A 27,871-nucleotide genomic window follows, 5' to 3' on the forward strand; every position below is an offset into this window, starting at 1 on the left:
CTGTCTGATTACCCCATGTATATATGCAATGTCTGTCTGATTACCTCATGTATATATGCAATGTCTGTCTGATTACCCCATGTATATATGCAATGTCTGTCTGATTACCTCATGTATATATGCAATGTCTGTCTGATTACCTCATGTATATATGCAATGTCTGTCTGTTTACCCCATGTATATATGCAATGTCTGTCTGATTACCCCATGTATATATGCAATGTCTGTCTGATTACCTCATGTACATATGCAATGTCTGACTGATTACCTCATGTATATATGCAATGTCTGTCTGATTACCTCATGTATATATGCAATGTCTGTCTGATTACCTCATGTATATATGCAATGTCTGTCTGATTACCTCATGTATATATGCAATGTCTGTCTGATTACCTCATGTATATATGCAATGTCTGTCTGATTACCTCATGTATATATGCAATGTCTGTCTGATTACCTCATGTATATATGCAATGTCTGTCTGATTACCCCATGTATATATGCAATGTCTGTCTGATTACCTCATGTATATATGCAATGTCTGTCTGATTACCTCATGTATATATGCAATGTCTGTCTGATTACCCCATGTATATATGGAATGTCTGTCTGATTACCTCATGTATATATGCAATGTCTGTCTGATTACCTCATGTATATATGCAATGTCTGTCTGATTACCTCATGTATATATGCAATGTCTGTCTGTTTACCCCATGTATATATGCAATGTCTGTCTGATTACCCCATGTATATATGCAATGTCTGTCTGATTACCTCATGTATATATGCAATGTCTGTCTGATTACCTCATGTATATATGCAATGTCTGTCTGATTACCCCATGTATATATGCAATGTCTGTCTGATATCAATAAAAAATATCTGTGCTGGCGTGCAGCTGCCGGAGGAAACGTAAAGCAACACAGGTAACTCACCATGACCAGAAGTGACTAGTAGCACAAGCGAGTGGGACGCTATTTCCGTATACGGGCCGATAATTCAACCAGAGGAAAAAAGGGAGTGACGCCCAGACGTACCGCAAGCAAGCGGATTACTTGCAGGGGGCGGAGAAACAAACGGCTTCAGCATTAAATAATGAGTCAGTGAAGTTATCGCTGTGTGTTTATTGCATTATTAGTCACTGTACGTTTGTGACACACAGATAATATCCCGGCACACAGCTGATATAGCAATACTATTAGACATTAAATAGTGAGTGAGTGAAGTTACCTCTATGTGTTTATTGCATTATTAGTCACTGTACGTCTGTGACACACAGATAATATCCCGGCACACAGCTGATATAACAATACTATTAGACATTAAATAGTGAGTGAGTGAAGTTATTTCTGTGCGTTTATTGCATTATTAGTCACTGTACGTCTGTGACACACAGATAATATCCCGGCACACAGCTGATATAACAATACTATTAGACATTAAATAGTGAGTCAGTGAAGTTACCTCTATGTGTTTATTGCATTATTAGTCACTGTACGTCTGTGACACACAGATAATATCCCGACACACAGCTGATATAACAATACTATTAGACATTAAATAGTGAGTGAGTGAAGTTATTTCTATGTGTTTATTGCATTATTAGTCACTATACGTCTGTGACACACAGATAATATCCCGGCACACAGCTGATATAACAATACTATTAGACATTAAATAGTGAGTGTGTGAAGTTACCTCTATGTGTTTATTGCATTATTAGTCACTATACGTCTGTGACACACAGATAATATCCCGGCACACAGCTGATATAACAATACTATTAGATATTAAATAGTGAGTGAGTGAAGTTATTTCTGTGTGTTTATTGCATTATTAGTTACTGTACGTCTGACACACAGATAATATCCCTGCACACAGCTGATATAACAATACTATTAGATATTAAATAGTGAGTGAGTGAAGTTATTTCTATGTGTTTATTGCATTATTAGTTACTGTACGTCTGACACACAGATAATATCCCTGCACACAGCTGATATAACAATACTATTAGACAATAAATAGTGAGTGAGTGAAGTTATGTCTATGTGTTTATTGCATTATTAGTCACTATACGTCTGTGACACACAGATAATATCCCGGCACACAGCTAATATAACAATACTATTAGACATTAAATAGTGAGTGAAGTTATTTCTATGTGTTTATTGCATTATTAGTCAGTGTCACTGTACGTCTGTGACACACAGATAATATCCCGGCACACAGCTGATATAACAATACTATTAGACATTAAATAGTGAGTGAAGTTATTTCTATGTGTTTATTGCATTCTTAGTCACTGTACGTCTGTGACACACAGATAATATCCCGCCACACAGCTAATATAACAATACTATTAGACATTTAAATAGTGAGTAAAGTTATTTCTATGTGTTTATTGCATTATTAGTCACTGTACGTTTGTGACACACAGATAATATCCCGGCACACAGCTGATATAACAATACTATTAGACATTAAATAGTGAGTGAGTGAAGTTATCTCTATGTGTTTATTGAATTATTAGTCACTGTACGTTTGTGATACACAGATAATATCCCGGCACACAGCTGATATAACAATACTATTAGACATTAAATAATGAGTGAGTGACGTTATTTCTATGTGTTTATTGCATTATTAGTCACTGTACGTTTGTGATACACAGATAATATCCAGCACACAGCTGATATAACAATACTATTAGACATTAAATAGTGAGTCAGTGAAGTTTTTTCTATGTGTTTATTGCATTATTAGTGACTGTACGTCTGTGACACACAGATAATATCCCGGCACACAGCTAATATAACAATACTATTAGACATTAAATAGTGAGTCAGTGAAATCATTTCTATGTGTTTATTGCATTATTAGTCACTGTACGTTTGTGACACACAGATAATATCCCGGCACACAGCTGATATAACAATACTATTAGACATTAAATAGTGAGTGTGTGAAGTTATTTCTATGTGTTTATTGCATTATTAGTCACTGTACGTCTGTGACACACAGATAATATCCTGGCACACAGCTGATATAACAATACTATTAGACAATTAATAGTGAGTGATTGAAGTTATTTCTATGTGTTTATTGCATTATTAGTCACTGTACGTCTGTGACACACAGATAATATCCCGGCACACAGCTGGTATAATAATACTATTAGACATTAAATAGTGAGTGAGTGAAGTTATTTCTATGTGTTTATTGCATTATTAGTCACTGTACGTCTGTGACACACAGATAATATCCCGGCACACAGCTGATATAACAATACTATTAGACAATAAATAGTGAGTGAGTGAAGTTATTTCTATGTGTTTATTGCATTATTAGTCACTGTACGTCTGTGACACACAGATAATATCCCGGCACACAGCTGGTATAATAATACTATTAGACATTAAATAAAGAGTGAGTGATGTTATTTCTATGTGTTTATTGCATTATTAGTCACTGTACGTCTGTGACACACAGATAATATCTCAGCACACAGCTGATATAACAATACTATTAGATATTAATTAGTGAGTGAGTGAAGTTATTTCTATGTGTTTATTGCATTATTAGTTACTGTACGTCTGACACACAGATAATATCCCTGCACACAGCTGATATAACAATACTATTAGACAATAAATAGTGAGTGAGTGATGTTATTTCTATGTGTTTATTGCATTATTAGTCACTGTAAGTCTGTGACACACAGATAATATCCAGCACACAGCTGATATAACAATACTATTAGACATTAAATAGTGAGTCAGTGACGTTACCTCTATGGGTTTATTACATTATTAGTCACTGTACGTCTGTGACACACAGATAATATCCCGGCACACAGCTGATATAATAATACTATTAGACATTAAATAGTGAGTGAGTGAAGTTATTTCTATGTGTTTATTGCATTATTAGTCACTGTACGTCTGTCACACAGATAATATCCCAGCACACAGCTGATATAACAATACAATTAGACAATGAAAGTATACGGTAAAGTTGTTTTCCTAGGAATAATCAGTCAGTTTATATTACAGTCTCAAGCTGTTAACTGTCCCTTTAGTCAGATCTAGCTTTGTGCTATCTTGTTGTGAATCCTTGTTTAATGAAGATAACATTGTGACAAATATACCAATATATTGATTACCCAGAATATAATTTTTATTAATTATCTCCGTTATTAATTAAAGGGATATAAAGGTGCAATAATGTTTCAATATGTTAGTTTATTATTGTACAACTGATTGTATATAACTATGTATTTAAAGGGAAAGTCTACACCTTGCTCATCTTAAAGTCTTACCTTAGATTAAGCTGCAAACAGCCTCCCGCACCTTTTCCATATCATGCAGCAGGAACAGTAAAAAAATTATTTTAAAATGAATACTGTTTCTGGCCACTTTGAAATGGCTGCCAAGCTCAGCCCACTGATGACATTATGATCTGGGCTGCATCTAGCGTCCAATCACGAAAGGCTCACTAGTTGGATTCAACAGACTGTCATTGTCATTGTATGATTTAAGTAACAGAAAATGTCTGTGTATAAAGTCTTGCTGGTGATTAACAATCTGGGTTGGTATAAGGCAGGGGTTAATGTGATATTGTTTTATGTACTTTTAAAGGGGCAGTAAAGTCAAAATTAAACTTAAATGGATTGGATAGAACATGACATTTAAAAAAAAAACTTTCCAATTTACTTATTATCAATAGTGCTTAGTTCTCTTAGTATCCTTTGTTAAAGAGTAATCCTAGGTGAACTCAGGAGCGTGCACGTATCTTCAGACAGCAGAGTTTGCAAGAACATTTATAGCAATTTTATACATAGTTACAAACACTGCTGCACAGAGTGTTAAATACATGTGCACGCCCCTAAACTTATATAATATCAGCCTTCTAGGTTTACGCTATAACAAAGGATACCAAAAGAACAAAGCAAATTAAATAGAAGTAAATTGAAAAGTTGGGAAAAATTGCTGCTCTGAGTTATCAGCGTTATCACTGTCAGATTTGGCTTCTGTGTTTGATGATGTTTTCCTAATTATTCTGTGATATTTTGTTTTTAATTATACAAAAAACACAAAATACTGGTCTGGATTACAATCACTTTTTATTTGCATGAAAAAACATTGTATATCATTATATAGTAAACAGCAGCATTACATGATATATGCACACATGGTATAAATATACCTAACACTTGTGCTCTTGATACAAAGGGATTTATCAGACATATAATGTTCCCTTTATATATACAGTATGTGCTATTATCAGTTCTTGTGGCTTCTAACTAACATGAAAACATCTAACAGACATAATATCAAGTTACAGAACATGACTCACATATTACATACCCAGTATACATGTAGGTTATAGTAGCCATCTAAATTATACTGATTATGATCACATGACACACATATTACATACCCAGTATACATGTAGGTTATAGTAGCCATTTAAATTAAACTGATTATGATCACATGACACACATATTACATACTCAGTATACATGTAGGTTATAGTAGCCATTTAAATTAAACTGATTATGATCACATGACACACATATTACATACCCAGTATACATGTAGGTTAAAATAGCCATTTAAATTAAACTGTTTATGATCACATGACACACATATTACATACCCAGTATACATGTAGGTTATAGTAGCCATTTAAATTAAACTGATTATGATCACGTATGTACCGGTTACTGATATTGTGTCTCATTAAATAAAATCAGTTCCCCCTCAGTAATTCCTCTGGTATATAACATGTACAATGCTAAGCATCTATTGCTATAAGAAAAGGTTTATCCACATGATGTGCAAATTAAATATATCTCCCAGATGTCAATCATTTGAGACTGATGTTCTTGTTTATATAATTCTTTAACACTCTATTCATATAAAGACTCCTTTATTCTGTAAATGTAATTATTTCCTCCCCTATATAAAACAAACGTACAACTCCTAACACTGGCATATTAATAAACAACACTGGGGTGCTTTGGTGGTGAATGGCTGTGTAAACTGGTCAGTATGAGGACAGATCTGTATATTCCTTTGTGGTGTTTGTATTCTATCACATTGATATGAGAGAAACTGAGGTGCACATATATAGAGGAACAAAGGACAACAGGAGAGCACTTCCAATCTGAGGCTTTTATAACTGGGATTTAAAAAGTATTATTTACAATAGGATCCTTTTTGATGCTTCTATTTAGAGAGTTTGTCCTCTTTAGGATAATTGTAAAAAGGTTTGTACACTGTGTATATAAAGTTTGTGTGTAAATAATTGGTGTTTTGTGATGTGGTTTGTGATGTGTTTTAACATAAGCGGTTGCAAAGAAAACACATTTTCGACATTTTCGCATAAACCAATATGGCTGCCACAGTTTGTGACCAATTCCTTCAACAAGAACAACTGTGACTGTAGGCCACAATATAAGGTTATACAGCAAGTTTCACAGTTCTAGCATAAGCGGTTGCAGAGAAAATAGGTTTTCGAAATTATTGTATAAAACAAAATGGCTGCCACATCATATGATATACAGTCTCCATATTATGCACATTAGTTTTCACCATAGATGTCAATAAACATGGCAAAAATAAAGCATTTTTGTAAAACTTTTTTTATTATTAATTAAAAATATTGTTAAGCATTTTTTAACAATTCAAAATGGCTGCCAAACCACATGACCTATCAACATCTTTTGAACAAATCTGAATTTTAGTCATACGATAAATCTATAAACAAAATTTCAAGTCCGTGTTATAAGCGGTTTCAGAGATTTTTGTAGTTTTAAAAAAAGCGCATACGAAACTAAATGGCCGCCAAGCTATGCAATGCATGGCTTTCAAATTGCACATACTAATGCTCTCTACAATTTGCAGAAGTTTCTTGAACATTTGCAAATATTTTATTTCACAAATGCGACTGCGCAGTGCAAATTTTAACTGCAATATTGTCTTTGAGGGTTATGACTATGTGTAATCATGCAACTATTACAAAACAAATGCATAAAGTGCACATTTTTGCAAAATGCAAGATGGCTGCTACATCATGTGACCAAGGCACTTCTGTTGAGCAATGGAAATTCTAGGTCTTAGCAGCACTGAGCACAGCAAGTTTCAAAGTTGTAACATTAGCAGTTCCAGAGCTGAAGATTTTTAAGCGTTTCTCAAAATTTTTCGTAAAAAACAATATGGCTGCCTAACCTTATGACCTATGAGTTCAATATTGCATGAGATGTAGCAGAGCAATAGGCTGTACCAGCATACCTGATTTCAAGAGCTTTGCTTTAGCAGTTCAAGAGTTATGGACAATAGAAAAATAGGCGGAATAATAAAAATAATAATTCTGACATTAACAATAGGTTGTCCTGCAACTTCGTTGTTGGCCACCTAATAAAAATGTCTCAGCATTTACATAATTTTTTAATGCATTTCTTTGTTAATATAAAATGTTTTGTCATCAAGTTCGGTTTAAATCTTCCTTATATGACTCTTTCTGCTCATCTTTCTGTATACCTATCGGTTTATTTATCTCTGTCTATTTGTATTGTTCTCTGTCTCTCTATCTGTCTATTATCTCTCTATATCTGTCTGTTGCAGTGGCGTCACTAGGCTTGGTGTCACCCGGTGTGGTAACTCATGGTGTCAACCCCCACCCAAGTTATATATATTTATTTACATACACAAATATATATATGTGCATCACAAACGGGCTTCAGTCAGTAGCTGGCAAGTAGAGATAATCCAGTGAGATGCTCAGGACCACTATAGCACCCACTGTTCTGCTGTAATAGTATTCCTCAAATGGGGGAGGCACTGTGGGTGGCTGAGTGTTACAGCCTGGAGGACTGTTAAAGCCAGTGCGCGGCACAGCACCGTACATCAATAATGACGTCACTTAATCTCGAGCATGATGCTTAGCTAGGGAAGCCCTGGCCCCTGCCTCTGTGCTAAACACCCCCTGCATCTGCCTTAGCATGGAGGACTCCTTGGCCATTCTATCTTGCAAGGCACCACCACCAGCACATCATTAGGAAAGTAAAAAACAAAAACAGTGTCATGATTAATGAATGTTAAATTAATGTGGTGGTGTCACCTTTTGGAGGGTGTCAACCGGGTGCGGTCTGTACTCCCCTAGTGACACCACTGGTCTGTTTATATTTGAGTAACTATCTACTAGTCTGTATCTATTTATATATATATCTATCTCTTTATGCCTATCTGTTTTCTATCCATCAGTTTATATGTCTGTATCTACTAATGTATATATATATATGTCTTTATCCGTTTATGTATATACCTTTCTGTCAGTCTGTCTACCAAACTGTATATATCTGACTATATCTAGCTATCGTTGTTGTGTGTGTATTAAATTAAACATTATAACACTCAATCCTTTACTGGCAGACCAAAAAATAGTAAAATATATTTTAAGGCCACACCCCTAGCCACACCCTCAACCACGGCCATTTGCAAAGTGTCAGGGAATCGGCTGGGCAAAAGGTGGCAACCCTACTTTCTAAACATGTGAAAGGTTTCTTCCCTTGTGAATCCTTTCATGACTTTTCAGACTATCTATTTGTGTAAAACTTTTTTCACACTCTGTACATGTGAACGGCTTTTCTCCTGTGTGAATCCTTTCATGGTTTTTCAGATCACTCTTTACTGTAAAACTTTTTCCACACTCTGTACATGTGAACGGCTTTTCCCCTGTGTGAATCCTTTCATGCTTTTTCAGATCACCCTTTAGCGTAAAACTTTTTCCACACTCTGTACATGTGAAAGGCTTTTCTCCTGTGTGAATCCTTTCATGACTTTTCAGACCAACTATTTGTGTAAAACTTTTTCCACACTCTTTACATGTGAAAGGCTTTTCTCCTGTGTGACTCCTTTCATGAGTTTTCAGATTACTCTTATGTGGAAAACTTTTTCCACACTCTGTACATGTGAAAGGCTTTTCCCCTGTGTGACTCCTTTCATGAGTTTTCAGATTACTCTTCTTTGTAAAACTTTTTCCACACTCTGTACATGTGAAAGGCTTTTCTCCTGTGTGAGTCCTTTCATGAGTTTTCAGATTACTTTTTTCGTTAAAACTTTTTCCACACTCTGTACATGTGAAAGGCTTTTCCCCTGTGTGACTCCTTTCATGAGTTTTCAGATTACTCTTCTTTGTAAAACTTTTTCCACACTCTGTACATGTGAAAGACTTTTCTCCTGTGTGAATCCTTTCATGCTTTTTCAGATTACTCATATGTGTAAAACTTTTTCCACACTCTGTACATATGAAAGGCTTTTCTCCTGTGTGAATCCTTTCATGCTTTTTCAGATCACTCTTCTCTGTAAAAAGTTTTCCGCACTCTGTACATGTGAAAGGCTTTTCCCCTGTGTGAATCCTTTCATGAGTTTTAAGTTTACTCTTTTCTGTAAAACATTTTCCACACTCTTTACATGTGAAAGGCTTTTCTCCTGTGTGAATCCTTTCATGAGTTTTCAGATTACTCATATGTGTAAAACTTTTTCCACACTCTGTACATGTGAAAGGCTTTTCTGCTGTGTGAATTCTTTCATGAGTTTTCAGCTCACTCTTTCGTGTAAAACATTTGCCGCACTCAGTACAAGTGTGTGGTTTCCCACCTGTGTGTATTTTGTGGTGTTCTAGTAGATGAGACTTCAATCTAAAGCTTTTCTCACATTCTGTACATTTGAAAGGTTTCTCCTTTTTATGAATCATTTGGTTAGACTGTAGACTTTTCCCTTCTTTAATATATTTTGAAAACTCAGTACATATGTGTGGTTTATCTTCTGGGATAATAATTTCACTAGATAAGTCATAAATCTTGTCCTCTTGTTTGATGACTAAATCACTCTCTATACATAATGATTGCTTCCCAGTTCCTGCCAATTCATCATCATCTTTAAATATCTGCTGTGATATCCCCAATGTTTGTGAACAGTCATTAGTGTCTAAGATTTTTGGAGTTTGCGGTATCATTATGATGCTTCCTGTAGTGAAGGATGGATATGAACTGTTCACGTGTTTGTCTACATAAAAAAAAATTTAATTAAGAAAAATAAGACTGTTTATTCTTTATAATATAATCCATCTCAATAAAAAAAACATTTTTATACTAAAAAATGTCTTCCGTTTTATATTTTTTAATTTATTTACCTGTAAATCACAAATTAAAAAAGGATGACATAGAATATAAACATTACTACATCATAGTAAACTTAATTACTGATGAAAACAAGCTATAGGGCCGCATTAAACAAAGTGCATGTGGATGATGTTCTCAGCCAGGGAACAAGTACATCCGTATTCTGGGCAGGAGAGGTGGCATCCACCATCCTCATTTAACATTGCACAAGCAACTGCAAATACTGCCCTGCCCGGCCCATGCTTAACCAGTTGGGTGAGAACATGATGTCTTAATCATCACAGACACAGACTAATTATCAGTGTGAGATGTTTTGAGAGGGTGTGGTTGTTTGATTTATATAAAGAGACAAAAACTGTTTTAGTTTAATAATACTCACTGTAAAATTAAACACAAATCAGGGGCGATTCTGGGGTGGGGAACACTTGGGAAAAAGGTAGGCATAGGTGTAGTTATGGGTGTACCATGAGCGAGGTCAGGGCAGGGGAAGATGGAGTTGCAGGTGTTCCGAGTAATGAACCAGGTCTGGGGGTGATGTTAGGCAGTTGTAGGACATGGTCTGTCTAAAAGGACAGGGGGGAGTAGTATTTTTTACTCTCCTCCTCAGCCTAATGGGGGTTGCTCCTTCTTTATAACGGTCACTGACACAAATGTTATTAAAAGATGCAGATATAAATATAATAGTTTATATTTATTTAATGAGTGATCTATTCTATTTTTCCAGTAATTAAAGTCAGCATAATATCTATTTACTCACCTAACACATATGAGTTCATACTGATAACAGGCTCCAATGTCTGTGCTCGGGAAGAAGGTTCCCTTATTCACTCCAGTTACATCAATACCTGATATCTCTCAGTGCTCTGGCCGTGTCTGTAAAAAGTTTATTAAATGGTTTAGACAGATAATAATAAATAATGGTTCTGATTAACTGTACGTATGGTATAATTAAAGGCACGCATAACAATTCATGTGATACAGATCAGCTGTTTAGGTTATTACATATGTGCTATTGATTCAGCACAAGCATTTAGTACAGTTAGCTCTGTGAGTGTTATAATTGCCCATTAAATATGAATCTTCCCAGATCTATACAACATAATGGTAGAAAATCTATTTAAGTGGGGCCATATCATAACTTTACAAATATATTATTATCTTTGTTTTCTATCATTTCTATTAAACAATATTTTCTCCTGAAACAAATGTTAAATATCAGTTGTTTAAATATAGGGTGAATTGGATACTGCAGTATTGGTATTATACATACTACTAATTCTCACTGTCAGACATTTTGTCATTTGCTCCACCCCCAGTTCTTTAACTTCTCTTGGTCAATGCTGAGTTGTCTTAAATCACACTACATGGGGTGTGGGAGAGAAAACACTTAAATGTTAATTTTATATAAAAATAAAGCTAAAGGTGAATTTTTTTTTTTTTGTTAATCAAAGTTTTTTATTGAGGCAATACAAGAAAAAGAAAGAACATGAACACAATGTAAATTTTGGATTACTTTGGTGATTTTTGCATACAAAACATTGTTTATCGATTGGATATTGGAACCTTTACATATAAGAGAATAAAGAGATCTTAATTCAAGTATTATATATGTATCTCATCAATCGAACATAAAAAAAATAGAAAACATTGTATGCATATACGAAATCAAATACATAAAATCAAGCATTACCTCTTTTTTGCTTTTCTTTCCTATGTAGATACATAATAAAATGATAGAATTTAAACATCCCGAGAAAATTATACTTCCTATAGAATGGTATATTAATTATAAAATAGGTGTATTAATTATTTGAAGATTGACAAATTATAGGGAGTCCTAACAAGTTGCTCCTATTAGATATACGTGAATGGGGGGCAAAGTGCCTCAGTTTCTTGATAGACAGAAGACTAAGAGCAACTTATGACAAGGTGATATCTGTGGCGGGTTAATACCGCTTATATGTCCACCTAAAATAAGAGTGGACAATAGCTATGAGGGCGGGGGACGGAGCTATAGATTCAATTGAAGTTTACAGACTCTCCAGGCTGTCATCATTATAGCTGAACTCTATACATATGCTCAAGTAGAAACCTGCTTGGAGACCCTGGGCTTTTATGTATAATATGGATCAGATTACATTCTAGAACAATTATTCTCATAGCAGAGTATCAGGATGTATGTAATATGAGATATAAGATAAATTATATGATACATGGTATAGAACGAGATATAAAGGGCTTCTAGAAGAGCTCCTCTCTTGGGGAGATGCCATCTACCGGCGACAAGGGAAAAGGGAGTAGGGATATGACCCGCAGGCAACAAGTACCGGCGGGAAAGGGAAGAGAGGAGTCCCTTCTGTGTTTTTTATGTATAATGCCAACTCCACTGGTCCGGCCGCAACCAGCAGAACAAGCTTAGATTAGCATATAGAACCCCTCTATGTGAACATACATTATCCATATACACTGTAACATCCTGACATACAATTAGTGTGTCTATAGTGAACTTTCTAACTTAGAATGATTTGAAAGTATAAACCAGAATTGCATCTATGTAGCTAGGGAGTTCTTAGGGAAGACCTAGATATAGGTTATCAATATTACATAAAACATATGTCCAGGCATCCTAGCTAGCTTAGCATATATGTTAAACCTTTTAAACACATTTGAAACTGAAGATACCTGAGAAAACCACAATAAAAAACAAAATTGCCTATGCTGCTTTCACAATTTTATCTGCGCCTTGAGCCATAAATCATACAATAATAGCACAAGACATTTGTAGTTATCTTGCTATAGAGCACAGGTTCTGTATGACTTCAGGGATTTATATGTGCCTATCAGATAGTTGTAATACTTTCCATGGCCCCAGTTTGTCAAATCTCCAGTGCGCCATGTTGGGTAAAACGTCCTTTACAGAACAGGACAAATGTTACCAGTACATGTATTTACAAACAAGCGTGGGTTGAGTGAGCTAGGGAAAACTGCCCAGGTTATCAGGGGTGCGGATACACAATAGCCAGTCAATATAATACAGTGAAGTTTATATCAAGCTTACCAGATAAGGATATAGTATATTAGAAGGCACTATTAACATGTTTAACTCTAAAACAGCATGTTAGGGATATTTTATCAATTACACAAAAACAATTCTGCTTAATGTGACATTCTGCCATGTATAATATCTTTTATGTAACTAGTTAATATAGTAGTATATGCAGTTTGATGCTAGCACCCCTCCTACTTGACATGCATGGAAAATAGTACCACCCTGACCAAAGACATATATACATATGATACATAGAATTGGAGTGCAATGAAAATCCAGTTTACACATTGTTTGGCAGAATAACATAGGAGAAAAACGAACCAATCTAAGTTTAATGGTAGAAAGTGACTCTGTTGATATGGTGGCAGCGGCCCCCAAGAGGGGGTATTAAACACACAAGGAGAGCCTGTTTGCTTTTGAAATATACTTCCAAGTCACCTATCTCTGCTTAAACAACATCTAGTATATCTACCACCATTGGCAATGAAGGCCAAGTGCAGAGAAGTGTAGATGGTAATTAAGGAAATGGCCACATTAACTGAGATTAGAGTAAGGTTCAGCGCTATCGAATGTGATGTAAAATTGTACCAGTCATTCACCCAGCTTAATGGATTAGGGGCTCTGGCAAATATCCAAGTTCTGATCTATCCGACACCTAGTCTATATAAAGTCATGCTTATGGGTGTTAGGCTTAAGGACACTGCAGCTGCAGAAATGCGGTCAGGAGACTGCGCCATAATTGTGCCAGTGAGTCCCATCAATAAAGAATAATCAGACCGCCAGTAGCAAACCTGTGTGGGGAACAGTAGAGTAGTTTCCAGATCTCCCCAGCCTCGAGTATAAATCTTTCCGCTGCTAACTGCCGCCAGGGAGCGAGGCTCTTCCGTTGTTAGAAAAGACATCATGGGATCCGATGGCTGCCACGGCTCCACCTCCTGTGAAATCCGTTCTGATGTCCCTGTGCTACTCCCCTCGATTGTTGTACCCTCTACTAATAGCCGGTCGCTTTGATCTTTTAGCGGGTATTCTTGCACTCCCTCGTAGATGGGAAGCGGTGGCAAAGGATGTCGTGTTATAGAGGAGCTGTCTAATGGAGGTTCTTTCTCTGCATCTCCGGCCTCCTCTACAGCAAGCATGCTCTTGGTCTTTCCTCTGAGTGCTGAACTCAGAGTATCTGATAGATCCGCAAAGCAGTTTGTGAGCTGTTGATCTAGACCCTGCAATAGGGTATATAGTAACTCCTGGGTCTCCTCCATTTTTTGGCCGATTTCAGGCTCCATCTCGTAGTGGCCCAGACTAGTAGAGGCGGGGGTAGGCCCAGGTCTCCCGCCACTTACAATACAGCGGGCCCCCCTTCTAGGGGTTACTAGAGTCGCAACTAGCAATAAAAATGATCTCAGGTGGGGTGTCCTTCCCTTTTATATTAGTTGATAGATGTCCATACATGAATTTAGCTTGGACTTCTTTGCAAATAAGTGGTTTATTTATGGATAGCTTAGGAGCTCATGTAACACACGTCTGATCACCACGGCTGTTGGCTCCGCCCCCCACTTTATACTATTTTATACACCGGTAAAACAAGTCATTAGAAACACATTAAAGGGACAGCAAAGGGCGGAGCCAACCAGGGGAGAAGCTGGTCGCAACCTTCACAAGCTCCCTCTTTGCTTGCGCAAAAACCCCTTTTTTAGTCTAACAGTATTTATTTGTTTTACCTCCCAGTTGCCCTATTTATCCCTCTAGCCTAGCATACCCCTCCGGTGTATCTCCTGAACACCCTCCTGATCTCATTTTCCCCCTCGCACCTGCATTTCTGCTCCACTTAGCAGCCGCGGGGATCAGCCACATTCAGCAGCCCTGGGATCTCAGTGAGACATCAGCGTGTTGAGCGGTCTTTGCAAATCACTTACCGCCTCTCCTGAGCAAACACCCAGATCCCTAAGTGGCCGCACACACACTGAGCCCGTCAGCCCACCAGCGCACAACTCCATTACCGCAGTGCCGCGGCCCAAAACGGGGAGGCGCCATCTTGTGCTCAACCGGCTCACCTCGTGGGAAACCACAGGAGCACATCTAGAGCATCGGCTCTACTGCTTACTCCTCCTTGAATCGCCGCCACTCTAGCTCCGCAATAAGAGCCTGCACAGCAACTACTACACAGCACCGGAGACACCAGACTCCCTAAGTAAGTTGCACATTACTGTTCTCTCTGCGGCCCACGCAGCACAGGCCCCACCGGGTCAAAACTTACAGTCTGCTGATACTGCTGGGGTAGTTAAACCTCACACACAAAGTGATCCCCCTTGTAATATTGTAATATCCTAACACTAGGAACTAGCAAAATTTTCAGACCCTTATTAAAAACCGCAACACACCCCAGATTGCCCCATTAAACGCTCAGGCCCTGATAAGTACAAGAAAAAGAAAACAACAGAGAAGCTTAAGGAGAATAATCTTTTATCTGGGGTGTAAGCCATAAACTCAATCAAGGGAGCTCTGGACTGAATTGACCTATATTGGGGGTGCAGTAGTTAAACTGTTTTATTAATGACTGCTGCTTTCACTTATTTAGCCCCTTTCTAGTCATTGCATATCTGAATACAGCTATGGAATAAATCTTTACTAGCCAATTCTGCCTGCCTACCACGTGGTGCTAGTCACAGTGTGCTACCTCATCTAAGCATTTTTCTGAACCTTACTTAATTAACCCTGTATCCCTGCTGTGTGCACTAGTGAGGCATCCTAACTCAACAATAGTAACCTCAAAATGTCACAGTCTGCCAGGAAAAAAAATAACAAACAACCCTACCCTCCAAAGAAAACAGTGATAGATCACTTTGGGCCAACTTATCCTGGGCCCCATAATGAAACAGAAGCCCCAGATTCGCCTGGATCAGAAACTTCTGAACTTATGCTATCAGCGCTACATGACATGCAACAATCCACAACTACTGAGGTTACTCCTACATTTATAATGGATTCCTTGAAATCCCTTCTGGATAAGCATCATGCTTCCTTTGCAGCCAAGTTAGCGGCCTCCACTGCCGAACTTAAGAAAGAAATCTCGTCTACAAACGAGCGCCTGGATTCACTGGAAAGAAGACATGAGGATCTTTCAACTGAACAATCGAATATCCTCAGTTTCACGCAGCAACTCTCAGATTACTTCGAAGTGGTTGAGGACAAGATCGCTGACATGGAAGACAGATCCCGGCGAAATAACCTCAGGATCCGGGGGGTGCCGGAATCTGTCTCCAACTCAGACCTTCAGGTATATCTGAAAGAACTTTTCCAACTATTGGCCCCCAAAACCATGGAGGGTGAAGACCTAATGGACAGAGCTCATCGCTCACTGAAACCCAAAGGCCTGTCCGAGGATCAGCCTCGTGACATCATTGTCCGTCTACACTACTACACCTACAAGGAGAGGATACAGAGGGCGCATTTTCTAAAACCTGCCCTTCCTGATAAATTTAAAAATATACAAATTTTCCCGGACTTGTCAATGAGAACACTCCAAAAAAGAAAGACTTTCATAGAAATCACCACCACATTAAGGAACAACAATATCAGATATCGGTGGGGCTACCCTATTAAACTTCTCATATTCAGGAACAATCAAATGTTCACTATTCTAAAAGCCTCTAAAGGATATGAACTCCTCCAACACTGGAATCTACTTCCCTCACTAAAGGACAAACCTTCACAGCAGCACAACCAACTAAGAGCTACAGCGGAAGAATGGAGAGCGCCCGCTCTCACTCCAGAACGCCTGTCTCAATCAGGCACCAAGGAACAGCAGAACGCTCCAAGTGATTCTAGGCCCAAAGCCTCTTCGTGGACGACACCGAGATCAAGAGATCTCTCTCTACATAACCAACAGGAGGTCTTGAAATGGTCAGCACTTCCCCCAAGAAGGGAAACTACTCCCTTGGAACCACAATGACTTTTCTCACAAGTCCCCCATCCTGGCTGAACTCTCTTTTCTACTGACATGAAAGGGAGCCCTCGGGCTCCCTGCCCAGCTTGATATACCAGTGACTGATAAGTATACCTTGATTTGCACTTTGACCTTGCTTTATCCCATTATATTCCATGTATTGTCTAGGAATTCATGCTACCTTACTAAGTTTAGGCTGTTTCCTCTTTTTTTTTTATCTAGGTTGGTTTGTCACACACAGGTTGTCCAATGTAGATATAAAAGTTATAAGCTATCTAATACACATAGACAATACCTATTTAGACGCAACCCCAGAGCTAACTAATTAATTTCTCATATGTGCAGAAAGTAGGTTAGATACAGCACAAACCCCTACCAGATTTACCAGTTCCACTAAAAGTATTACCCTTAGGGTTATAATTGTAGAGACAGTTGTTTATTTTCCCATAAGTGCAGAAAGTTGGTTTGATTTAGATTGATGTCCTACCAAATATACCCAGCTCTGACAAATGCATCATATACGGGGCTATAATTGTTGGACTCTTGCCCAACTCCGTAGAATTTGATAGCCAGTTTTGCCTCCCACCTATCATACAATTTAAATCACAATCTAGTATAAATAAATGTGTAGTCTCCTGCTATTCCCAGTTAGCTCACATACAATCTGCAACCACCGAGATATAGCTCTCACTAAGTCAACACTGATAGGCACAAGGGTAGCCCTGGAAATTACTATTGGTATTCCTCACAGTTATCCCTGCATACGGATACTACTGTTGTTATTGTTATTGTTTCCTTAATATGTTCTGTATAGTTGAATGCTCTGATTCTTACACTTGTTATGACTAACCTTAGAACTGCCATGTTCTTTTTTTCATGCACACAGCAACATTGTGTATGATGCATACATTCTTCCTGCTAATTTACTTTATCACTCCTTTGCCCTGCAGACAACACCCTTTCCTGTACCCAAGAATCCACGCTACTTTGATATACAAGAGCTGAAAGCTATCCAAAACACATAAGCAATACCTATTTGGACGTAGCCCTTAAGGTAGACACTTAATCCCCCATACAAGCAGAAAGTAGATTAGAAATAGAAAAAAATCACCACGGGAGCACTTTGTTGTGCTAAATAAATTACCTGTAAGGTTAAAACCGTAAAGATAGTTGATTTCTTTTCCATACATACAGAAGGGTGCTTAGAAATAGATCAACTCCTTAACAAACACACTTAGCCTAACCTAATATATTACATATAAGGCAATAATGGTTGGATTCCCGTTAGCCCTCACAGAATCTAACATCACTTTTGGCCCCCACCTCTTATGCAGTTCAAGTCACAACTTAGTAAGAACAATTGTATTGCCTCCTGTTAATTCTAGATAGTTTACATTTAATTTTCAGCTAGGAGGGTACGCCTCTCATTGAGTCATCATTGGTAGACACAAGGGAAGCTCTGGAGTTTCCTTCTGGAGCTCCGCACAGGCATACCTGAGTACTGTTGTTATTGTTATTGCTGCCATGGTTTGGTTTGTATAGTTAAATGTTTTGCTTATCACACTTGTTATTACTGACCTCGGAATTGTCATATTTTATGTTGCACACAGCAATCTTGTGCATGGTACACACAATATTTCTTTCATTCTATCTTATTACCCTCTTGCACCACAGACTATACCCCTTTTTTTTTTTTCATACACTCTACATGCGGCAGGCAGAGCGGCTGCCTAGTCCACTCCATCTTTTTATCTTATACACATCTATCCCACCCAACACCCCCATAATCCTATGCGACCAGCACTTTTTCTCCCCTAACAACCCACATTCACTAAGTAAACCAATTACCTAATACCTCCCACCTCCCCCCCCACCCAATTCCATATACGCCCCCCCCCACCCTCCTTAATTAAGGTACCCCTATCTATTAGGGGGCTACAAAAGCGGTTATTCTTGCCTATACCGCAACCCCACAGAACCTCTTTTTTCTTTCTTAAAGGAGAGAGGAGAGAGGGGACAGAGGGGAAGAAAAAGAGAAAAGAAAAACAAGTAAAGGAATTTAAAAGTAGAACTTATCCTAACACATACTAAGCAAGCTACACACTCACTTTGATACTAACCTCCCGATTGATACCGTCTATTCTATCTCTCCCTTAGCACTATCTCAAGGCTCCCCTAACCCCTCCCCCCTTTTTTTTTTTTTTTTTTTTTTTTCTCTTCTTCCCCTACCCTCTTCCCTTCACCATCCTCCTCCAACCTCCCCACTTCTTGTTCCGTCCTTCCCTTGGAAGCTTCCTCTACTAAAATGACACTCATTTGCACCTCCCACAACACTAGAGGGCTTAATACTACGAATAAGAGAAGCAGACTTCTGGGTCATCTAGCCCATACCAAAACACACATCGCATTCCTACAAGAGACACATTGGATCGATGGGACACCCGTTCCTCTGAATTCCAAACATTTCCCAGTCATAGAAACGGCCTCCTTTACAGGAAAGTCAAGAGGGGTTGCGATTATGCTACATAAGAGTATACTGTATGAAAAACTAGAAGCAATCAGGGACCCTCAGGGCAGATATCTAATCATTAATTGCAAAATTGATGATGTCCCGTACACCTTAGCAACCTACTATGGCCCAAACTCTGGGCAAATACAAGCATTACGTAAATTCCTACGACTCCTATATACACATAAAACATATAATTTGCTGCTAGCAGGCGATTTCAACATGTTATCTGACACTAACTATGATAGACGTTCGCAACAGTTTAAACCTTGCGACCCCTCTCTGACTGGGAAGGCTAAGCAATTTAACAGTCTCATAGCCCAATATAACTTGTTTGACGCATGGCGCTCCCACCATCCCTCCTCTAGAGACTACTCCTTCTATTCCCCCGTCCACAATACGTACACCAGAATTGATTATATCTTTTGCGAACCCCACCTTCTAGACCTCATCCAATCTATACATATGCCTGGCTGTACATGGTCGGACCACTCTCCTGTGCAGCTTTCTTTGCAAACCCACAACCCCAGTACTCCAAGACCCTCATGGAAAATGCCAGATTTTATTCTCTCCTCAATGGAGCATATCGAATTCCTTAAGATTGAAATAGAACACTTTTTAGCGATTAATGACAATGGTGCAGTCAGCGATTACAGTCTTTGGGGCTCCCTGAAAGCATTTGTCCGCGGCCTTTTTATTAAATTAAAGGCTGAACACATAAAAAAAACAGGCAATTCATTAGCCCAACTACATATAACCTTAAGAGACTTAAATGCCACCCATATGTTAACATTGGACCCACAAATCCTAGCTCGAACTAAGGAAATCAAGAATAAGATTGAAGAGTTAGAGTCACAGCGCATGCAGGCCCACATCCAAAATTTCAAACAACTTTTCTATGCTAAAGGCAACAAAGCCGATAGACTATTGGCTAACAAATTGCGACAGCGCACAGCAGCGGCGCGAATTCCATACATTAAAACGCCCTCGGGCACAGTTCGTCTCCCCTCTGACATAGGCAACGCTTTCGCTAGCTATTACTCATCCCTGTATAATCTAGAGAACCAAACAGTAGATTACCCCCCCTCGCTATCTCAAGTCCAGAGGTTCCTGGACGCTTTGTCCTTGCCCACCCTGTCGGAGGAACAAAAAACTTTTTTAGATTCTCCCTTTAGCCCTAAAGAAATTAAAGACTCCATTAACTCACTAAAAAATCGTAAGGCCCCTGGTCCTGATGGTTATAATGCCCTCTTCTACAAAACATTTCTCCCACTACTCTCTCCTATTCTTTCCAGGCTGTTCACATCAGCCAGGCATAGCAGCATACTCCCTGCCGAATTCCTAGAAGCTACCATAATTACGATTCCTAAACCCGGTAAAAAAACAAACATTTGTGAAAATTTTCGCCCTATTTCATTAATCAACACCGATATGAAAATCTTTGCTAAACTTTTGGCCACCAGACTTAATCACATTCTTCCCTCATTGATCAATTGGGACCAGGTTGGCTTTACTCCGCATAGAGAGGGACCAGATAATACTAGGCGAATCCTTAATATACTTCTTGAAGCCAAGAGGGCAGGCTTCCCGTGTACAACCCTAGCCCTGGATGCGGAAAAAGCCTTCGACAGGGTGGGCTGGACTTACATGTTCGAAGTGTTGAGAAGATTTGGCTTCCCCCCGCGATTCTACTCCTGCGTAGCCGCTCTATATTCCACGCCCTCTGCCTCAGTTAAGGGATTAGGCTTCCACTCGTCAACCTTCCCTATTTCCAACGGGACAAGACAAGGGTGCCCATTGTCCCCTCTCATCTTCACCCTGATCATGGAACCCTTGGCGGAAGCCATTCGAATAAATCCTAATATTAAGGGTGTTGAAGTAGCGGGTATTTCTCAAAAGACCGCCCTATTCGCAGACGATCTGACCATTTTTCTAGGAGACCCAACAAATTCTCTTCCCCCCCTCTTCAAGCTACTTGAGAGCTTTGGCGACATTAGCTTTTATAAACTTAACATTACCAAAACAGATGCCTATACTATAAATATAGCTGATAACGAATTTGCAAAACTGAAACAGATGTATCCATTTAATTGGTCTAAACATAAGATCAAACACTTGGGTGTTTATTTGTCCAGTAACATATCCACCGTCATAGAAGCCAATTTCTACCCACTCCTACACCAATTTCAAAATTGCGCTGTAAAATGGAATGTTCCCTGCATATCCTGGCTAGGCAGGATTGCCGCATTTAAGATGACCCTCCTGCCTAAGCTCACCTACCTGTTTCGCGCCCTTCCCATTCCCATCCCCAAATCCCTCATCAGTAAATTTCAAGCTACGTGTAATAAGTTTGTCTGGAGAGGCAAACATCCCAGGGTGGCCACAAGAATAATGCAGCAACCACTTTTGAGCGGAGGCGCAGGCGCCCCCAACTTAATTTTCTACCATGAGGCCGCTAGATTGGCCCATATTCTTGCCTGGAATGTTAAAACCTCTCAAAGCAAATGGAAAATCCTGGAACAGGCGACCCTACCTGACCCCCTTATCTTGGCTGACCTTATATGGTTACCAAAACACATCAGGACCTACTATAAGATCCAAAACCCAATTATCCTACATGCTCTCCGCTTCTGGGACAGGATCCATTCTTTACCACAGATAGCTCCCCATCCATCGCCAATTCATTCCTTCTCAGGCCTACTAATGGCTCTTCGAGACTCGCACCCCTCCATATGGGAAGAACATGGTATAATGCATATTGCTGACTTACTGCCCGAGGGTCGCTTGATATCACTAGCTCAATTCAACTCCAACTATAACCCTCCACCTCTCCTACGCTTTGAATTTTGGAGAGTACGTAGCCTCCTGAAATCTTGGGGCTTTTTGGATTCCCCTCCAAGAGAACCCACCACTTGGGAGAAAAGATGGCTGACAGGTATTAAAGTCCCACATGCGCTTGCAACCTCATACAAGGACCTGTTGAATCCCCCAATCTTCAATAAATCAGCTTATATCATTACGTGGGAGAGATCCCTTAATTTTAATGCTGAGCAGGAAGAGTGGTCCAAGGCCGTGTCACTCACCAGACAGGCCTTACATTGTATAACCTTACTGGAACTCCATATAAAAATATGTCTTCAGTGGCATCTTACCCCCCTTAGACTTTTTAAAATCTCCCCAGTTAATTCCCCCCTTTGCTGGAGAGAATGCGGTTCTATTGGTACGCCCTCTCACATTTGGTGGGAGTGCCATGTGTTAAAACCCTTCTGGCAAGAGGTGGTTCTTAGATTAAAACTCCTAGACCCCTCACTCGGGGTTACCCCACAGACCTTACTATTTCATCTCCACATTAAAACGACAACAAAAGCTGGGGATCTCCTCAGCGTCTATATGCTTACTGCAGCAAAGCTATCAATAGCTAGACTATGGAAGCAGAAACTCCCTCCAGCGTGGAGTGAAGTCACCAAGATAATGACATATCTTGAGACTATGGAACTCCCAATATTCACTCAGAACAACAAAGCCACATTACACTCACAAATCTGGGACCAATGGAAGTCTCTAAGACAATAACCTGTTAAGTACATCCACCCGACTCCCTTCCCCTTCTCCAACCCCATATAGTGGAATAAAATATACCATTGTAGCTTCAGCCTAGCCCTCACCTTTCCCTTCCCACTCCCCTTTTTTTTTTTTTTTTTTTCTTCTCCTCCTCCCCACCCCTCCTAACTTTCTGGTATCTGACTAGTATGCCTAGCTTTCCAAATTCATTGATGCTTTTATTTCCAGATGGATGTGTTTTTGCCCATGCTTCTCGCCATCAATAATCTCTTTTCTACAATGTATAAGAATAACACCCATGTTTTCTCCACAGTTTACAAAAATGGACTGAATATTTAATAACTGCTTTCTGAACCTTAATTTTAATACCTTTTGTTCTCAATTGCATTGCAAGGTTCATACTGTGAGGCACGCATGCCACTTAAATTTTTTTTCTTAAAAAAAAAAAAAAAAAAAAAAAAAAAAAGGGACAGCAAAGTCCCAATTACACTTTTTTTATTTAAATTTAAACAACTTTCCAATTTCCTTCTATTATCAAATCTGCTTTATTCCCTTGGGGACCTTTGTGACAAAGCATATAATGCACTATGGTGCGCTAGCTGCTGATTAGTGGCACATACAAGCCTCTTGTCATTGGCTCACCGTATGTGCTCAGCTAGCTCCCAGTAGTGCATTGCTGCTGCTTCAATGAAGGATACCTAGAGAATGAAGCAAATATCACAATAGAAGTCAGTTGAAAACGATCTATTTAAATGAAGAAAAACATTTGAAGTTTCTTGTTATTTTAAGGGAAAACCTAATTTACAGGACACTGTCTCTTTAAGTCTATGATCATGTGACATAAACAGCAGCAGCTGAAGGTGCAGAATACACTTACTAAGGTCTTTACTAACAACAAGAATCAGTCACAGATCAGTGGGATAAACGTTCTGATGATAAACAGGTGCAGCTAATAGAAAACATAATTTATGTAAGAACTTACCTGATAAATTCATTTCTTTCATATTGGCAAGAGTCCATGAGCTAGTGATGTATGGGATATACAATCCTACCAGGAGGGGCAAAGTTTCCCAAACCTCAAAATGCCTATAAATACACCCCTCACCACACCCACAATTCAGTTTAACGAATAGCCAAGTAGTGGAGTGATAAAATAAGGAGTAAAAAAGCATACAAAAAGAGCAACTGCAAATATAATTGTGTTTTTATACAAAAAATCATAACAACCATAAAAAGGGTGGGCCTCATGGACTCTTGCCAATATGAAAGAAATTAATTTTTCAGGTAAGTTCTTACATAAATTATGTTTTCTTTCATGTAATTGTCAAGAGTCCATGAGCTAGTGACGTATGGGATAGCAATACCACAAATGTGGAAGACCAAAGAAGAGTCAATAGAAAAGGAAGGGACAAAATAAAAACAGCTATTTCCGCTGAAAAAAATAAATCCACAAAAAAAATAAGTCTTTCTTATAAATTACAAGAAAAAAACTTAAATCGTAAGCAGAAGAATCAAACTGAGACAGCTGCCTGAAGAACTTTTCTACCAAAGACTGCTTCAGAAGAAGCAAATACATCAAAATGGTAAAATTTAGTAAATATATGCAAAGAAGACCAAGTTGCTGCTTTGCAAATCTGATCAACTGAAGCTTCATTCTTAAAAGCCCAAGAAGTGGCGGCTGATCTAGTAGAATGAGCTGTAATTCTCTGAGGCGGAGACTGTCTCGCCTCCAAATAAGCCTTGTGAATCAAAAGCTTTAACGAAGATACCAAAGAAATAGCAGAGGCTTTCTGATCTTTCTTATAAATTACAAGAAAAAAACTTAAATCATAAGCAGAAGAATCAAACTGAGACAGCTGCCTGAAGAACTTTTCTACCAAAGACTGCTTCAGAAGAAGCAAATACATCAAAATGGTAAAATTTAGTAAATGTATGCAAAGAAGACCAAGTTGCTGCTTTGCAAATCTGATCAACCGAAGCTTCATTCTTAAAAGCCCAGGAAGTGGCAGCTGATCTAGTAGAATGAGCTGTAATTCACTGAGGCGGAGACTGCCCCGCCTCCAAATAAGCCTTGTGAATCAAAAGCTTTAACCAAGATGCCAAAGAAATGGCAGAAGCTTTCTGACCTTTCCTAGGACCAGAAAAAAACAACAAATAGACTTGAAGTCTTCCTGAAATCTTTAGTAGCTTCGACATATGTCAAAGCTCTTACAACATCAAAAGAATGTAATGATCTTTCAAGAGTATTCTTAGGATTAGGACACAAGGAAGGAACAACCATTTGCCTACTAATGTTGTTAGAATTCACAACCTTAGGAAGGAATTTAAACGAAGTCCACAAAACAGCTTTATCCTGATGGAAAATCAGAAAAGGAGACTCACAAGAGAGAGCAGACAATTCAGAAACTCTTCTAGCTGAAGAGATAGCCAAAAGAAACAAAACTTTCCAAGAAAGTAGTTTAATATCCAAAGAATGCATAGGCTCAAAAGGAGGAGTCCGCAAAGCATTCAAAACCAAATTAAGACTCCAAGGAGGAGAGATTGATTTAACAACAGGTTTGATACGAACTAAAGCCTGAACAAAACAGTGAATATCAGGAAGTTTAGCAATCGTTCTATGAAATAAAACAGAAAGAGCAGAGCTTTGTCCCTTCAAAGTACTTGCAGACAAACCTTTATCCAAACCATCCTGAAGGAGCTGTAAAATTCTAGGAATTCTAAAACAATACCAAGAGAATTTATGAGAAAAACATCATGAAATATAGGTTTTCCAAACCCGATAATATATCTTCCTTGAAACAGACTTATGAGAATGTAGCACAGTATTAATCACTGAGTCAGAGAAACCTCTATGACTAAGCATTCAATTTCCATACCTTCAAATTTAGCGATTTTAGATCTCGATGGAAAAATGGCCCTTGAGACAGAAGGTCTGGCCTTAAAGGATGTGGCCATGGTTGGCAACTGGACATCCGGACAAGATCTGCATACCAAAACCTGTGAGGCCATGCTGGTGCTATCAGAAACACATGCGGTTGTTCCATTATGATCTTGGAGATCCCCTTTGGAAGAAGAACTAGAGGCGAAAAAATGTAAGCAGGTTGGTAAAACCAAGGAACTGATAACGCATCCACCATCTCTGCCTGAGGATCCCTGTTTCGGGAAGACCCCACATCTGTACAATCAGATAAAATACATCTGGATGGAGAGACCACTCCCCTGGATGTAAAGACTGACGACTGAGATAATCCGCTTCCCAATTGTCTACACCTGGGATATGTATTGCAGAAATTAGACAGGAGTTGGATTCCACCCAAGAAAGTATCTGAGATACTTCTTTCATCGCTAAAGGACTGAGAGTCCCCCCTGATGATTGACATATGCCACAGTTGTGATATTGTCTGTCTGAAAACAAATGAATGATTCTCTCTTTTAAAAAGGATTAGGATACAATGAAGGAACAACAATTTCTGAATTAATATTTTTGTTGGAAACAACCTTAGGAAAAAAAAACAGGTTTGGTAAACAACACTACCTTATCGGCATGAAAGATAAGGAGAATCACATTGTAATGCTGAAAGCTCAGAAACTCTGCGAGCAGAAGAAATAGCAACCAAAAATAACACTTTCCAAGATAACAACTTAATATCTATGGAATGCATAGGTTCAAACGGAACCCCTTGAAGGACATTAAGAACTAAATTCAAACTCCAAGGAGGAGCAATTGGTCTATACACAGGCCTGATTTTAGTCAGAGCCTGACAAAAAGATTGAACATCCGGAACATCTGCCAGATGTTTGTGTAGCAAAAAAGATAGAGCAGAAATCTGTCCTTTCAAGGAACTTGTTGACAACCCTTTCTCCAATCCTTCTTGGAGAAAGGACAAAATCTTAGGAATCCTAATCTTACTCAATGAGTAGCCCTTGGATTCGCACCAATAAGATATTTACACCATATCTTATGGTAAATTCATCTAGTAACAGGATTACGTGCCTGAATCAAAGTATCAATGACCGAATCAGAAAACCCTTGTTTAGAAAAAATCAAGCGTTCAATCTCCAAGCAGTCAGCTGTAGAGAAATTAGATTCGGATGATGGAAGGGTCTCTGAATGAGAAGATCCTGCCTCAATGGAAGTTTTCACGGTGGCAGGGAGGACATGTCCACCGGATCAGCATACCAAGTCCTGCGAGGCCACGCAGGAGCAATGAGAATCACTGAAACCCTCTCCTGTTTGATCTGAGCAATCACCCGGGGAAGGAGGGCAAACGGTGGAAACACCTAAGCTAGGTTGAACGACCAAGGCACTGCCAAGGCATCTATCAGTTCGGCCTGAGGACCCCTGGACTTGGATCCGTATCTCGGGAGCTTGGCATTATGATGAGATGCCATGAGGTCCAGCTCCGGCCTGCCCCATCTGAGAATCAGGGTGGCAAAGACCTCCGGATGGAGTTCCCCTTCCTCCAGATAAAACGTCTATCTGCTCAAAAAATCTGCTTCCCAGTTGTCCACTCCTGGGATGTAGATTGCTGACATATAACAAGAGTGAGCCTCCACCCACCAAATTATCTTGGATACTTCTGTCATCGCTAAGGAACTCCTTGTTCCTCCTTGATG

The 27,871-nt window shown here is 38.9% G+C and overlaps 1 protein-coding gene across 1 annotated transcript in view; it reads right to left on the reverse strand.

Annotated features, from left to right (window-relative positions):
- Positions 1 to 5,114: 5,114 nt before the first annotated feature.
- Positions 5,115 to 27,871, reverse strand: part of LOC128659775 (zinc finger protein 585A-like) — a 270,630-nt gene continuing 247,873 nt past the window's right edge. Inside the window, exon 3 of the mRNA XM_053713350.1 lies at positions 5,115 to 9,712. Coding sequence (XP_053569325.1) covers positions 8,557 to 9,712 — 1,156 coding nt within the window. The 3' untranslated portion in view covers positions 5,115 to 8,556. The remainder of the gene's footprint in view (positions 9,713 to 27,871) is intronic.

This window comes from Bombina bombina, chromosome 5, assembly GCF_027579735.1.
Source record: "Bombina bombina isolate aBomBom1 chromosome 5, aBomBom1.pri, whole genome shotgun sequence".
In the NCBI taxonomy this organism is placed as follows: Eukaryota; Metazoa; Chordata; class Amphibia; order Anura; family Bombinatoridae; genus Bombina; species Bombina bombina.